The sequence below is a fragment of the Danio aesculapii genome, chromosome 2, assembly GCF_903798145.1.
Source record: "Danio aesculapii chromosome 2, fDanAes4.1, whole genome shotgun sequence".
Classification (NCBI taxonomy): Eukaryota; Metazoa; Chordata; class Actinopteri; order Cypriniformes; family Danionidae; genus Danio; species Danio aesculapii.
The window spans coordinates 42,000,006-42,016,976 of NC_079436.1; the positions used below are offsets into that span (position 1 = coordinate 42,000,006).

Consider the following 16,971-nt stretch of genomic DNA (forward strand, 5'->3'; position numbering starts at 1 on the left):
ATTAATATAAACATGAATAAAATATCCTGACGATCAATATTAACAAATAATTATTATATTAATGTATGTTTTATATATGAATGTGCAGAGCTGAGAGGCCTTGATCAGGAGTCCTTTAAGACACACCTACTTCATTGAAAAGAAAGTGAAACTTTGATTTCTTTTCATTTGCGCGGGCTTTACTTGGTGGCTTTGCTCTTCCTGCTTTATGTTATATCACTTCTATCTTGGGAAACCCGTTTTTTGTTCAGTAAAATGGCAAAATCCAGTGTTTCTTTGGCTCAGGAGGATCAGTTCAACTGTTTAATTTGTCTGGATCTACTGAAGGATCCAGTGGCCATTCCCTGTGGACACAGTTACTGTATGAGCTGTATTTCAGGCTGCTGGGATCAGGATGAGCAGAGGGGAGTCTACAGCTGCCCTCAGTGCAGACAGACCTTCACTCCAAGACCTGCTTTAGGGAAAAACACCATACTGGCAGAAGTGGTGGAGAATATCAGGAAGAGAAAACTAGAATCTGCTCGTCCTGCTCAGTGCTACTCTGAATCTGCAGAGGTGGAGTGTGACGTTTGTACTGGGAGAAAAAATAAAGCTGTGAAGTCCTGTCTAGTGTGTCTGGAATCTTATTGTCAGATTCATTTTGAACGTCATGAAGAATTTCACTCTAGAAAGCAACACAAAGTGACTGATGCCACTGGACGACTGCAGGAGATGATCTGCCCTCAACATGACAGACTGCTAGAAATGTACTGCAGAACTGACCAGTGCTGTATTTGCATGCTGTGCTTGATGAATGAACACAAGACCCATGAAACTGTATTACCAGCTGAAGAGAGAGCAGAGAAACAGGTAAAAAAAAAAAACCTGCTTTTTTTCAAACAGTGTCATTGCAATATTTTTGACTGAATGAGAATTAATCCAGAACACCTTCTGTCACCTTCGCAATGGAGATATGAATCGATAAGAGTTGTAAAAAAAAAAAAAAGAATTTTGTTTAGAAAATTGTATCTAAAAATCATTCATCTTACAAGACTGATACAGTGGGGAACAGATCTGTATTTTTACCATTGTGTTTCTAAAGCTTTTGAGTCATTTAGTTTTATATACATCTGTGGTTTACTGTAATTTCTTTGTACAGAAACATTTTAAAGAGACACTTCAGCCAAAAATGGAGGAGAGACAGGTGGGGCAACAGATGCTGAGAACGACTGTAAAGTCTCACAAGGTGAGTTTTAGCTGAAGATCAACTGCTGGAGGAGCCGTTTGAGAGTCAGTTAGGACTGTCCTGCAGTCAGTCAGTGTGGAGCCCAGTGCTGGAGCACTTTCAGTCCCACTGAAGCCACTGTGGGAAACAGGCTGTGTGAGGCAGCAGTAGGAGTGAATAGCAGCAGTAGGAGTGAATGACTGATTCTGCTTCTCTCTGTGTGTATTAACAGCGCTCTGCACAGGCAGCAGTGGACAACACTGAGGCAATGTTTAATGAGCTCATCCAGTTCATTGAGAGAACCCGCTCCGACGTGACACAGCTGATCAGAGAACAGGAAAAGGCTTCAGTGAGTGAAGCTGAAGGACGACTGAAGCGACTGGAGCAGGAGATCGATGATCTGAGGAGGAGAGGCGCTGAGCTGGAGCAGCTTTCATGCACAAACAATGACATCTATTTCCTCCAGGTAGCACAGATCTGACAAACAGCACATTGTGTTTAATAAAGTGTCTAATTTTTTGATGTTCGTTTTGTCTTTCATGTTTGTGTAGAGTTTCCAGTCTCTCTCTGTTCCTCCTGGATCTACAGACTCATCCAGCATCAGTTCTCGTCTCTCTTTTGATGATTTGATAACGTTGGTCTCTCAGCTGAAAGAGAAACTCCAGCAGACTGTTAAGGAAGAGAAAGCAAAGTTATTTCAAACAGGTAAAGTATTGAAGCATTAATTCAGTCTCAGAAGTTTCAATATTATGAGCATGATAAACAATGTAATCCCGAAATACACTGTGTAAAATGTATAAAACTAAACATGTATCACTAAAGATGTTTTTTGGTTTTCTTAGTGGAATGCATCAATGTGATTCCCACCCCTAAAGTCAAGAACAGGAGGAATAAGTTACTACAATGTAAGTACTTTTAAAGGTATTTTGTTTGTTGGATTGTAATAAACGATAACCCAGGCATAAAAAGAAGATAACAACACGTAGGTAGGCCTATTAAAATGGCAGGTCTGTTTATTAAAGGGCTCCAATTTTGGCCTTTTACGAGATGTAAAATAAGTATTTTATGTCTCCAGAAAATACCCATCAGATCACTTATTATACCCTGCTAAAAATGTACATTTTTGGGTCAGAGAAAATGAAATGAGCTGTTTCTTCCCACCCACTGTTGGACAATTTCTTCACAGTGAAAGATAACCAGGGTTGATGACCACAAATAAGTAATGAGAAGCACCCTTTTGTTGCATTCCAAAGTATTTATATTGCCCCCCAAAGGGCACTTCGGAGATAAAAAAAAATCATGGCCGCCATATTGTCAACTGTCATTCCTAACTGCACTCAATTCAGAAGGCCTCGTGTCTGTGCTCTAATCCAAGGATGGGCAAACTCGATCCTGGAGGGCCAGTGTCCTGCACAGTTTTGCTCCAACACTAATCAAACACACCTGAACATGCTAATCAGTGTCTACAACCAGGTGTGTTTGATTAGAGTTAGAGCTAAACTGTGCAGGACACCGCCCCTCCAGGACCGAGTTTGCCCACCCCTGCTCTAATCCCTTCAGAGTAGGGGTCACCAACCAGCTCTAACCCTGATAAAACACCCCTGAACCAATTAATTAGCACCCGAAGCAGCACTTGATAATTACATGCAGGTGTATTTGGTCAGGGTTGCAACTAAACTCTGCAGGAAGGTAGATCTCCAGAAACAGGGTTGGTGACCCCTGCTTCAGAGGGACTCTCCAATGGGATTATGGTATATCAGGGGTTGGCATGGGCCGGTATAAGATTCTGACGGTATGATAACCTTGGATAAAAATATCATGGTTTCATGATAGAGGTGGAAAGAGCAGCATTTTATTTAGATTTATCATTAAAGTTCAGAGATATCACTTATTTACCTCAGGAGTTTCTCTAAATGAAACGGTGAATGTAAACATTAGTCATTGGCCAGCTTAATAAAGGAATAAACACATTACGGGTGTTTATTTGCTGAAATTCATATTAAAATCTGTTTTATTTATATTGTGCAACGTATATTTATAATGTTTTTATGCAAAGTATATATTTTGAAAAGGGGAAAAACAATAAATCGTTGTATGAATGCTGTAATTGAAATAATTTTCCATTAAAAACGTGTGAAGGACACGTGACCACCAGGAAGAACGCAGCATCTCATTTCTCAAAAGGAGGCGTTCTCTGTTGTTGTGGTCTTTCGAGTTCGTTCTTCCGAGGACACCTGGCAAGACCGGTCTCCACAAGGACTCCGTTCACTGTGTTCTTGGAATTGAGAAACAGCCTCTGTACTTCCCCTGTCATGTGTTCAATGTGCTTTTGTTTACTTCCTTGTGTGCTCTAGTGTTAAGCTGCGGTCACACTGCACTTTTCTCCCCATAGACTTCCATTCATGCACACTCAAATGCGTCAGACTGGAAACGCAAGCTTGTGTGACAAGTTTCGCAATTCGCTGCATTGGAAAATTCAACCTTGGTGAACTCTGACCTGCGAAATTTCATCACATGATTGCGTGAGACCAATTGAGGATCAAAATATGACCTCTCTGGTCTGAAATTTAAAACATGGACCAATCGCTCGCTTTTTAAAATGTCTAATCATCTTGTTTAATCCCGCCCCTATTCGCAGTGCTGTACTACAGAATTTTACATGGTCAAACTCTAGTGTGACTGCAGCTTTATGTCATGTAATTCCTTTCTCTCTCTTCCTGACATCACCAGTTTTTATTAGTTTTAGGTGCCCCTCATTTTGTCAGTGTGTATTAAGGTTCTTAGTTTCCCAGTTATCCTTGTCCGGTCTCTGGGTGCTTCTCAATATCCTTTCTCGTTTCTCGTTTATACGTGGTTCTTTAGTGTTTCCATCTGCTGTGTGTTGATATGTTTTGCAACCGTGACAAACCAATTTGGGTGTTTTGTTTTTCTTCTTCTGTTAAACACAGAAGATATTTTGAAGAATGTTGTAAACCTGTTACCATTGGTATTTGTTTCTTACAATGGATGTTTTTACAGTTTTTACAGTAACAATAAAAACATTCAAAATATCTTCTTTTGTGTTTAGCAGAAAAAAAAACCATGCCTTCAATATTGATGAATCCATTTCAGTCATTTGGTTTATTCAGTAAACAATGAGAAATAATTGACATTGCTAAAAATGTAATCTAGCTGAAATAGTTAAACTGAAAAAAGAAATCCTTTCAGAATATGTGTAAAATACATTTTGCATGTTGTAGACATACTTAAAATGAGCAAATATAGAATCAGACATAAAGTTATGCCAGTTATAGTTATGTAAATTAATTCATGTTAAATTAAAAAGACAAAAAGCTTTTCTTTGTGTCTGTTTTAATATTACATTGAAGCCATTACATATTTTCACTGATGAAAAACAATGATGAAAAGCAAGTTAATCTGCTGTTTTAATGGTTTCCAGATTACAAGCAGCTGACATTGGACTCAAACACAGCTTTTAAATCCTTGAGGCTGTCTGAGGGGAACAGAGTGGCGACCAGATTGAGATATGCTCTGCGGTATCCTAATCACCCTGACAGATTTGATCGTTTTGGTCAGGTATTGTGTACAGAGAGTGTCCGTAGACGCTGTTACTGGGAGGTTGAGTGGAGTGGCAGAGGAATGTGTGTATCAGTATCATACAAGACCATAAAAAGAAAAGGATGGGGAAATGAATGTCTTTTTGGATGTAATGATCAGTCTTGGAGTTTGTACTGCTCTGACACCAGATGTTTATTCAGGCACAATAACCAAGGGACTGAACTCCCAATAGTGTCCAGCTCATCTAGAATAGGAGTGTATGTGGATCACAGTGCAGGAACTCTGTCCTTCTACAGCATCTCTGACACAAAGAGCCTCATTCACAAAGTCCACACCACATTCACTAAGCCGCTCTACCCTGGGTTTGAGGTTTACAGTTGTTCTGAAGTAAAATTGTGTGATCAAGCATAACAGACAGACCTTTGCAGATAAGGTGCTTTTCCATTAGAGCTGCATGATTAATTGTTAAAATACTGCCATCTCTCAAATGACAGCAGTTTGCATGTCTATTTAACATTTGACAAGTATGATCACAGTGTTTGCTCAAATCTGATTTGAACTGTTACAGAGAGCAGTCGTCATGTATAGTTATGAAACTGACGTTGATATTTGGTTGTTTTTAGGTTGCGTTGATAAGTGACCAAAATCCAACATCGTGCCAACATCCAATAGCTGTCATAGTGGTAATATATAAACAACGCAACCCAGGCTCATTCTGATGATGTACTTCTATATACATTTCTGGAGACCCCCAAATACGTGCCAGGAGCTACTTTTTTTGCAGTTTTTGTTTTCGTGAATCCACGAGAGGCCTCTGTGTATGTTTTTTTAAGAACCTAAATTTCTCTCGTGAGTGACATTTGTGCCTGCGGTTCTCGCGTAAATCCTGGCCTCTGTCGACTGAATGTTTGTCTGACTGACCGATTGACTGACCCACCCAATTCCCTAAACCAAACCGACAAATTTAAAGAGCAATTCATAAAAAGAAAAGCCCTTGTCTGATTTTTACCACATTCCCACCCTGTTATTTACTTGTCTGTTTTATTTTTTGGCTTCTGTTTTTGTCTTACCTGCTTTCTGAAACCGTTCTTCATCGTCGTCGTGGTCATCTCCTCTCTGCGTCTCAAGTCCACCGACGTACATGGTGAGCTAACTGGACAAACTGAAAACAGCGGGAAAAGCCGTCCATATGGAGGTAAGCGGCCAGCTAGTAAGCGTGAAATGGAACGGCGTCATATCGCCCTGTAGCACTTACTTAAAAAAATTAAATGCAGCCATGCGTACTTCTGGCTACATAATTCACAATCTCCAGAAATGTATAGAGAGCTACGTTTTCAGAATGAGCCTATGTTACAGCAACATCAAGCTGTAACATCATTAGACGTTGATATTTGGTTGTTTTTAGGTTGCAGTTGAAAGTGACCTAAATGTAACATTTGTCTGACATTGGACACTGACGTCGGTCTGACGTTAACCCGATTTCAATTTCGTTTAAACCAAATGCAACGTCTCACGTTATTTGTTACCTAATGAGCGTTCAAAATAGAACTTGTAGATTGTATCAGTAATAAGCAAGTGGCAAAAAACAGGGTTGCATTTGTTCAAAAATACTGAATCTTCCAGCAAGTAAGATCTTTATGAATGTTACTGAATCTTACATTCAAACCATGATTAAAAGACATTAAAGTTAACAGCTATATAAACTCAACTGTTTTTAAAAATTTATTTAGTTTTCTGTGTTGTTGTCTGTTTTAGAATCCTGTAAGAATTGTTCACAGTTTCTCTAGAAATGTGCAGCTCTGTTTTCCACATATTGCACTGTTTTGGGTACAGGAGCTCTTTGAAAAAAAAGAGAAAAAAAAAAGGGGGGGTGGCATTAATAAAATTTACGATATAGCATATTCATGCACCACAAACCTTCATAAGATCTGACCTTGTTAAATCAACCCTTTGATGATTATGGAGGTTATGTTTAAACCCATATGTAACAAAAATGGATCCCACCTCTCATGAAATAAAACATCTTTGCCATGTAAGACACAAGTTAAGTAGTCCAGTGGTACATATTCAAGTATTACCCTGTGCCATAAAGACTTTGTAGGAGTTTTGTCCTTTATCCAGTTCAGGAGAATACATTTTCTTGCACAAAATATCAGGAACTTGCAAAGTGTTTTTTATTTGTCCATATTAATCTTGTTGAATATCCCAAGCAGCATATGCTTGGGGTCACAACCAATATTAATAGATAAAATACCATTAATTTCTTGTTCAATCATGGACCAGAACTTTTGAATTTCCCTGCAAAGCCAGAAACAATGAACAAGGTGTCCTTCCTCAGTTTTACATTTTCAAGACACATTGGTGACAACTCCTCTTTAAACTTGTGCCTCCATGAGGGAGAGATGTGAGCTCTATGTAGAATTTTCAGTTGCATTGCTTTTACTCTGTTACATACACTTAGGGATGTTGCATTTTTCCAAGCTTCCTTGCATTGATCATCTGTGATTCTTTTTGCTATTGTTGTTACTAGTAAATGTGATTTTCTGCTGCATTCTCCACTGCCGTTTAAACTGAGGTGTCTATACAGCGATGCAAGACTGAAGAAAAGATTGTTACACTGTAAACAAATCCTGGTTGCCTTCAGTTTTTAAGCTGAATCTTGAACTTAAAACTGCTTACGTAACGTATGAAATTAAGTTAGAACATGATTAACTTAGTTTGATAACTTACAATGAACTAAAAACGTGCTGTCAGCACTAATTGTTCATACACTTTTTTTACAGAGTAGAAAACATGTATATCAGACTTATGATGTGTATAAGAAGAAAATAAATCTGCCTTGTTTTGTATGACTATTTGCTCATTCATAATAAAATTTTAATGACAATGTATATATTCATTCTTTGTGGTGGATTTATCAGTACTGTAAACTTCTCATCATAACACTGATGCACACTCATTTCCTAACACTGAATGATCTGCATGTTTACTACAACATCGACGACTCATTACAGCTAAGAATAAGTGTGGTTTATTTATGAACTAATTTCGAGAGGATCACGTGCTTATGATCAACACGGCTGGCTCCTCATTAGCTCCGTAATGTGACCCATCAGATGATTACGGAAGCATTATAAATAACCAGAGTTTTTCACTCCAGTTATCCTCGTCTTGAAGCTTCCCCCTCCTTCCACCCCTACTTCCTCCCTCTTTTTTCCGATAGGGCGACACGGTGGCCCAGTGGCTAGCACTGTTGCCTCACAGCAAGAACACCGCTGGTCCAACCTCCTATCAGGCTGGGTGGTGTTTCTGTGCGGAGTTTACATGTTCTCCCCGTGTTCGCGTGGGTTTCCCCCGGGTCCCCCGGTTTCCTCCCACTGTGCAAAAACATATACCATAGCAATAGATTAAACCAAATATCACCGAAAACAACCCTAGTTTACACTTCTCACGCGGCGACAAGCAGGGGAGTCTCGAGACCTACCTGAGCTCGAACTCCCCTCTCGCCCTTCTAACGGGAGGGAGCCCCGGGCTCGAGGATATTACGAGCTCAGGGCTCTCTCCCGGGACAGCATGCCAAATACGCTTTATTGATTATCAGCTAAGTGTGAACTCTTGAATAGATTTTGAGACAAAAAAATTGTCAGAAAAACAACCCAGAAAACATATATAATTACATCTTATATAGTGAAAGTAAGCATTAAAATAATTTGTGGTCATAATTTTGGATCATAAATGATCTAAGCAACAAATTATCCTGTGCATTTAGTGCATCTGTTAGTGCGTTTGTGTATTTTATGTTGAATGTATCAAGATTCTTAAAGGTGCCATAGAGTACATTGGTTCAATATGTTAAGTTGTTCTCTGATATCTAAATAGCAGGTGTGTAACAAAGGTGAATTGTAATATATGCTTAATTATAACCCCAGAAATCCCCCCTAGAGAGTCATGAATATTAGTGAGTTGGTGCAGCTAGTGTTAGTCTCTGCTCTCTCATTCAGACTAGCAGTGACTATACAACCGGCCTCTGAGTGAGCTGAGAGAGAATCACGTGTGCTATATTGGTGCTCTTATTGGCTGTCGCTCAAGAAAGTCGCTCTTCATTTGCATTAATTTGAAGGATTCTCAACTTTGTTGCGCCGCTCGTCACGCCCACCTGGTCGCCAACGGTCGCTGTCACTCGTATAAATGGAGATCGCCAGAAGTCACTGACTCTCCGTTGAAATGAACGGTCGCTTGTTGCTTTGCTGCTGCGAGTCGCTTGTAGTGTATGAGGCTTACTCTCTCACTCATACATACACATAGACTGCGTGATGTACTCTGAAATGTACACATGTAACTTGTCATACTTAATTTGTTAAATTATAAATATGTTCCTTTTATTTTTCCACCTGCCAGTAAAGATGACAACAGTAAACCACATATTTAAACAGAAGGGACATTAAACAGAGAGTTTTACTGTAAGGTATTTACATATAATTAAATCATACTGTTTGTAAAAAATATTTATCAATTACTCATTTTTCCTTCAGCTTAGACCCTTTATTAAACAGGGGTTGCCACAGCAGAATAAACCGCCATCTTATCCAGCATATGTTTTACACAGTGGATGCCCTTCCAGCTGCAATCCAGTGCTGGGAAACATCCATACACACTCATTCACTACAACCAATTTAGTTTATTCAATTCACCTATGTCTTTGGACTGGGGGAAACCTGAGCAATTAGAGGAAACCCACAGGAACACGGGGAGAACATGCAAACTCTACACAGAAATGCCAACCAGCGACCTTCTTACTGTGCGGTGACAGTGCTAACCACTGAGCCACTCTGGTGCCTATAATATATTCAAATATTATTGTAACAAACTTAAGATGGCCAAGAAGCATTTAACAGTTCAAATTTATCTTTTAAGGAACTTTTGCACATTGTAGACAGATGAGTACTCCTTTACTTTGCTGGAACAACATCAACCAGCTCTCTCAAAAAAAAGTTTTTCCCCTTATTGGAAATCCCCCTCTCTGAAGTGCGCAGACTCACATTTTGAGGCGATTGTGCTACCCACTGCGCCACCGTGTCACCCCAATATTTATATTAACTAATAAAAGATTATGAATGTTTGTTTTATATATGCAGTGATGAGTGATCTGTTACATATCTAGTCAGGCTTCAGTCATGTTCTTTCTCATTCTCTGAACTACCTTCAGCTCAGTCAAAAATGAAACTCATTACCTTTTCCGTTTGCGCGGGCTTTACTTGGTGACTTTCCCCTTTTGCTTTCTGTTTTATCATTTCTAACCTACATGCTGTTGTTGAGCTGGTGAATTCATATCTTTGTGTAGTAAAATGGCAGAATCCAGTGTTTCTTTGGCTCAGGAGGATCAGTTCAACTGTTCAATCTGTCTGGATCTACTGAAGGATCCAGCGGCCATTCCCTGTGGACACAGTTACTGTATGAGCTGTATTTCAGGCTACTGGGATCAGGATGAGCAGAAGGGAGTCTACAGCTGCCCTCAGTGCAGACAGACTTTCACTACAAGACCTGCTTTAGGGAAAAACACCATGCTGGCTGAAGCTGCTCGTCCTTCTCAATGCTACTCTGAATCTGCAGATGTGGAGTGTGACATTTGTACCGGAGACAAAAATAAAGCTGTTAAATCTTGTCTGGTGTGTCTGGAATCTTACTGTCAGACTCACTTTGAAAGTCATGAGGAATTTCACTCTAGAAAGTGTCACAAAGTGACTGATCCTACTGGACGACTGCAGGAGATGATCTGCCCTCAACATGACAGACTGCTAGAAATGTACTGCAGAACTGACCAGCGCTGTATTTGCATTTTGTGTTTGATGAATGAACACAAAACCCATGAAACTGTATTACCAGCTGAAGAGAGAGCAGAGAAACAGGTAAGCTTGTTTCTCTCCTATTGATAAGCTTTTTAAAACTGCCATTGCAATATTTTTGACTGTATGAGAACACAACAGCTTCAGTCACCTTTTTAATGGAGATATGAATAGATAACATTTATTTATCATAAAAGAGCGATACAACAGATCTGTATTTTTACCATTGTGTTTATAAAGTTTTGTATCATTCTGTGTTATATACATCTGTGGTTTACTGTAATTCATTTGTTCTACAGAAACATTTTAAAGAGACACTTCAGCAGAGAGTGGAGGAGAAAGAGAAGGAGTGTGAGGAGCTGAGAGCGGCTGTAGAGTCTCACAAGGTGAGTTTTAGCAGAAGATCAACTGCTGTAGGAGCTATGTGAGACTCGGCTAGGACTGTCCTACAGTCAGTCAATCAGTGAGGAGCCCAGTGCTGAAGCACATTCAGTCCCACAGACGCCACTGTGGGGAACAGGCTGTGTGAGGCAGCAGTAAGAGCTGAGTGAATGACTGATTCTGCTGCTTCTCTCTGTGTGTCCTAACAGCGCTCTGCACAGACAGCAGTGGAGGACACTGAGAGGATCTTTACTGAGCTCATCCGCTCCATCGAGAGAACCCACTGTGAGGTGACACAGCTGATCAGAGATCAGGAAAAGGCTGCAGTGAATGAATCTGAAAGACAACTGGAAAAAAAGGAGCAGGAGATTGATAATCTGAGGAGGAGTGGCGCTGAGCTGGAGCAGCTTTCACACACAGACCATCACATACATTTCCTCCAGGTAGCACAGCTCTGACAAACAGCACATTGTGTTAAGATATGAGATATAGATATCTGTTTTTCTGATATTCCTGTTTTGTCTTTCATGTCTGTGTAGAGTTTCCAGTCTCTCTCTGTTCCTCCTGGGTCTACAGACTCAACCAGCGTCAGTTCCTGTCTTTCTTTTGATGATTTGCTAATGTTGGTCTCTCAGCTGAAAGGGACACTGCAGCAGGCTTTGAAAGAAGAGAAGGAAAACATATTTCACACAGGTAAAGATTTGAAGCATCAATTTTTTCTCAGAAATGTTAATATTTTGAATATAATATAAAATATATAATCCCACAACACACTGCTTAAATTTACAGATGACTGAGATTTAAAAATGTAACATTGAACATGTCTGTTGGTTTTCTAAGCGAGATACATCAGTGTGATTCCCACCGCTGAATACGAGAGCAGGAATGAGTTCCTACAATGTAAGTCTCTTTTTTCTTTTAATAAACAAGCACACAGACATAAAGAGAAGACATAGGGGAGAAGGTATTTAAAGGACTGGTCCGTTTATGAATGTTGATGGTTCAGATTATTCAGTCATTTGTTTTATTCGGTGAACAATAAGGAGTAATGATAACTTACATTCATAATAATTTCATCTAGTCACAGTTTACAGAATTCTTTATTAACGCTAACACAAATGTTTTATATAAAGTGGTCATACAATATTTTTTAGTTAATGTGTAATATACAATTTTCATGTGGTAGACTTGCTTAAAATTAGGTAATTAACAGAATTGGATTTACCCAACATTTTGCCAATTTAAAGAGCCCATCGTTTGCATTATAAAGGGTAATATTTTGGTTTTGGAGGTCTTCAACAACAGGCTGATATGCATGCAGGGTCAAAAAACACTTTCGTTGTCTTATAATAAGCATTTATTTTTACCTAATTATCGCAACGAATCCCATATGATTCGTTCAGCGATTCATTTGTTCCCAAACCCCTCCTTTGCACGAAGCTAATCTGCACTAATTGGACCAATGACACAGTCTGTTGTGATTGGTCGACTGCGTTCAGTGCGAGATGGAGATAAATGCCCACCACTATGAAGTAGCAGCCAGAGAGTATATGAGAGCCTAATGCAGGAATGCAATAAGGCAATGCAGATCAACACCAGCAAATTACTCTTAACCCCAACCCCAAGTAATAACAACGACACACATTTAGTATTAATCCACACAGTGGCAAAAGTTGAACTATTTTGAAAATTGACTGCGCCGCGCGTGTAGGAACAGCTGATGGTGGCGATAGCTAGGGCAAACAGCAGAGGATCGTGAGTTCAGAAACGCATTTAAATCGGTACAGGAAGCATGTGGCGCATTTTTAACATAGTTTTGGACACAATCTGTGAATAGCCGCATGAAGATTTAACCTGAGAGATACAGTACAAGCACTGATCTATAATAGATAAGTGATTATAAGCAGCGCAGGGTGATTACAACTTTTAACACACAATTAAACACATATTTTGCAAACTACACAAAACGAGGCAACAATTTTAATCACACTCACATGTTATGTTACTGAGGAAAATGAAACTGGTCCATTTAAACTGCAACAGTTACTAACAAAAAGTCCCTGTCAAAGTCTGACAAAGTCGCATACATAATAGTCTCTGCTGCTCCTCCTTTAATAACAAAAGACCAACGAATCCCACGTTACAGCGTAGGTTATTGTATCAAAAATCTGAAAATTGACGGGATCAAACACAACACTAGGTTGGCTATACTGTGGTGTTGTTGTGAAAAAAAACTTTAACCATTTATTCCCTGCAGCTGAATCTCCATCTGTCAGTGATCGTCATATTTGTTCAATTCAATTCAATTCACCTTTATTTGTATAGCGCTTATACAATGTAGATTGTGTCAAAGCAGCTTCACATAAAAGGTCACAGTAAGTAGGAACAGTGTAGTTCAGTTTGTAGTGTTTAAGTTCAGTTCAGTTTAGCTCAGTTCAGTGTGGTTTAATAATCACTACTGAGAGTCCAAATACTGAAGAGCAAATCCAACGATGCGCAGCTCTATAGATCCCGAAACATGCAAGCCAGTGGCGACAGCGGAGAGGGAAAAAAAACTTCACTAAAGGCGGAAGTGAAGAAAATAAACCTTGAGAGAAACCAGGCTCAGTTGGGCACGACCATTTTAATTTCTCCGCTGGCCAAACTTTTGTGCAGAGCTGTAGTCTCAGTGGCGGAGGCTGGAAGCTGGCCTCAGCGAAGACTCGTCTGTCTCTGGAGCGTCACAGGAATCAGTCTCATGTTCTCCACTCCTCCATGACCATCACAGTAGCTGCTCAGGATTCGGCCAGGTCCAGGATGTAAAAAACCTTGGGATCATCTCGTCGTTGGTCTTGGATCGAATCAGTGACTCTGCATAGTCTGAGGGCCTCGGGAAGAGCATCCCCAGGTGGAAATGGAGAATAAAGAAAATAATTAGCGTAGCTGATGTTTACAGTGTATATCAACAAGATGCAGAATCTGTGTGGAAGCCCGCTAAGTGGTGCACTAAGTGTATGCTTTACTGAACAGATAGGTCTTTAATCTAGTTTTGAATTGGGAGAGTGTGTCTGAGCCTCGGACGTTATCAGGAAGGCTATTCCAGAGTTTAGGAGCTATAAATGAGAAGGCTCGACCTCCTTTACTCGACTTTGCTATTCTAGGTACTACCAGAAGCCCTGAGTTTTGAGACCTTAAAGAGCGAGTTGGATTGTAGCGAGACAGAAGATTGGTTAGATAAACAGGAGCTAGATTATTTAAAGCTTTATATGTAAGAAGCAATATTTTAAATTCAATACGAAACTTAACAGGCAGCCAGTGTAAGGAGGATAAAATTGGGGTGATGTGATCAAATTTTCTAGACCTGGTAAGAACTCTGACAGCTGCATTTTGTACTAATTGAAGTTTGTTAATAGAGGATGCTGGACAGCCAGCAAACAGTGCATTACAGTAGTCCAGCCTAGAAGTCATAAAAGCATGGACTAGCTTTTCTGCATCTGAGATGGATAGCATACTTCGTAACTTAGCAATATTTCTCAGATGAAAGAAAGCAGTTTTTGTGACATGGGATATATGATTTTTAAAAGTTAAATTACTGTCTAATATGACACCCAGATCTTTTATAGTAGAGCTAACGCTAACTTTGTATCCCTCTAATTGTAGGTCGAGTTGTGAGATCTGCTGTGTACAGGATTTAGGCCCAATAAGTAATAATTCTGTTTTGTCTGAGTTTAAGAGAAGATAATTGTTGGTCATCCAGTCTTTAACATCTTTAATACACTCAGTTAGCTTGGACAGATTAGACGTCTCGTCAGGTTTAGTTGAAATATATAATTGAGTATCATCTGCATAGCAGTGAAAGCTGATCCCATGTCTTCTAATAATGTCTCCCAGGGGTAGCATGTATATTGTAAACAGCAAAGGGCCTAAAACTGATCCTTGAGGCACCCCGTATTTTACTGGGCTGATTTGTGAAGGCTGTCCATTAATATTCACAAACTGGTAACGGTCAGATAAGTATGACTTAAACCATTGTAGGGCATGTCCCTGGACACCTGTAGACTTTAAGCGATTAATAAGGATACCATGGTCAATGGTGTCAAATGCCGCACTAAGATCGAGTAAAACTAATAGCGAGATGCACCCTTGGTCAGCAGCTAAGAGTAAATCATTGGTTATTTTCACTAATGCAGTTTCTGTACTGTGATGAGCTCTGAAACCTGACTGAAACACTTCAAAAACATTGTTGGTCTGCAGAAAGGAGCATAATTGAGCAGAAACAACTTTTTCTAGTATTTTAGATATAAATGGAAGGTTTGAAATAGGCCTATAATTAGCTAAGTTGCTGGGTTCCAGTTTGTATCATGATCAGTCCCATGATCCCATGTGCTCCGCTAGTGTCTGAAGGAAAAGGCTCATTCACGTTTTACCGGATCCAGTACTACATATTTGGTGATGTACCGTATCGACATCAATGTGTTCAAGCAAAAGATCCGAACCCAACTCGATTCATTCATTAGACTCTGAGTCAACTATTTTGTTAAAGAATTTATAGTTTTAAACAAGGTGCACTTTCAGATTTAACCCTACACTGGATGTTTTCATTCACTTAGTGCTGTTACAGACTGCACGGAAGCACATTTTCTAAAACCCATAATAGGGGCTCTTTAATTTCTAAAATATTCATTCATTCATTCAAAGTCTTTTTGGCTTAGTCCCTTTATTAATTTGGGGTCGCCACAGCGGAATGAACCGCCAACTTATCAAGCATATGTTTTACGCAGCGGATGTCCTTCCAGCTGCAACCCATCACTGGGAAACATCCATCCACACTCATTCACACACTACGGACAATTTAGCCTACCCAATTCACCTGTACTGCATGTCTTTGGACTTGTGAGGGAAATTAGAGCACCCGGAGGAAACCCACACAAACACGGGGAGAACATGCAAACTCCACACAGAAACGCCAATTGACCCAGCCGAGGCTCGAACCAGCAACCTTCTTGCTGTGAGGCGAACGTGCTACCCACTGCGCCACCGTGCAGCCCGTTTCTAAAATATAAGTAATTTTTTTATGCAGTAAAGATTTAGGCTATCCAAGTAACTCTCTAGAAAGAACGTCAAGTGTGATCTTTGATTATGTTCTACTGATGAAAACGTGACAAAAAGTTAATGTCTTTTTTCTTTTGGGTTTCCAGATTACCAGCAGCTGACACTGGACTCCAACACAGCTTATAAATATCTTAGGCTGTCTGAGGGGAACAGAGTGGCGACTAGGTTGCAACGTGTTCAGCCATATCCTGATCATCCAGACAGATTTGATGGTTCCTGTCAGGTGATGTGCAGAGAGAGAGTGTGTGGACGCTGTTACTGGGAGGTTGAGTGGAGAGGTTGTATCGAAACATCAGTGTCCTACCAGAGCATGAGCAGGAAGGAACGGAAAAGTGAGTGTAGATTTGGACGTAATGATCAGTCCTGGAGTGTGTATTGCTCTGACTCCCGATGTTTTTTCAGGCACAATAACCAAGAGTTTAAACTACCAATAGTGTCCAGCTCGTCTAGAATAGGAGTGTATGTGGATCACAGTGCAGGAACTCTGTCCTTTTACAGCGTCTCTGACACAATGAGCCTCATTTACAGAGTCCACACCACATTCACTCAGCCGCTCTACCCTGGGTTTGCGGTTTTCCGTGATTCACGAGTAAAACTGTGTGATCAAGCATAACAGACATACTTTTTTACACATTTAGTGTTTTTCTTTTAGAGCTGCCTGATTGAATGGTTTAAAATTTTGGAGTCTCTCAAAAACCCATGCAGTCTTGTTCCTAAATGACAGCACTTTGGATGTCTATTGAAGGGGCGATGACACAAGAAATCAAAATGGCCTCAGCTTATTGTCTTTGTACCATTAACACCTCCTGTAAGTTTTATAGCTGATGACGTTCCCTCATTATAGACAAAGCAGTTTTAATCAAGCTCCAAAAACATCTCCTAGATTCCAAAGGG

General features: G+C 39.9%; 2 protein-coding genes across 2 annotated transcripts; both read left to right on the top strand.

Annotated features, from left to right (window-relative positions):
* Positions 1-171: 171 nt before the first annotated feature.
* LOC130246639 (E3 ubiquitin/ISG15 ligase TRIM25-like) lies at positions 172-7,653 on the top strand. Its single transcript, XM_056479728.1, has 6 exons — positions 172-849; positions 1,139-1,225; positions 1,437-1,670; positions 1,756-1,909; positions 2,047-2,109; positions 4,644-7,653. The coding sequence occupies exons 1-6, from the start codon at positions 256-258 to the stop codon at positions 5,171-5,173; spliced, it is 1,662 nt and encodes a 553-aa protein (XP_056335703.1). The 5' UTR covers positions 172-255; the 3' UTR covers positions 5,174-7,653.
* Positions 7,654-10,092: 2,439 nt separating this feature from the next.
* LOC130246657 (E3 ubiquitin/ISG15 ligase TRIM25-like) lies at positions 10,093-16,690 on the top strand. Its single transcript, XM_056479750.1, has 6 exons — positions 10,093-10,668; positions 10,905-10,991; positions 11,196-11,429; positions 11,526-11,679; positions 11,827-11,886; positions 16,164-16,690. The coding sequence occupies exons 1-6, from the start codon at positions 10,108-10,110 to the stop codon at positions 16,688-16,690; spliced, it is 1,623 nt and encodes a 540-aa protein (XP_056335725.1). The 5' UTR covers positions 10,093-10,107.
* Positions 16,691-16,971: the final 281 nt, after the last annotated feature.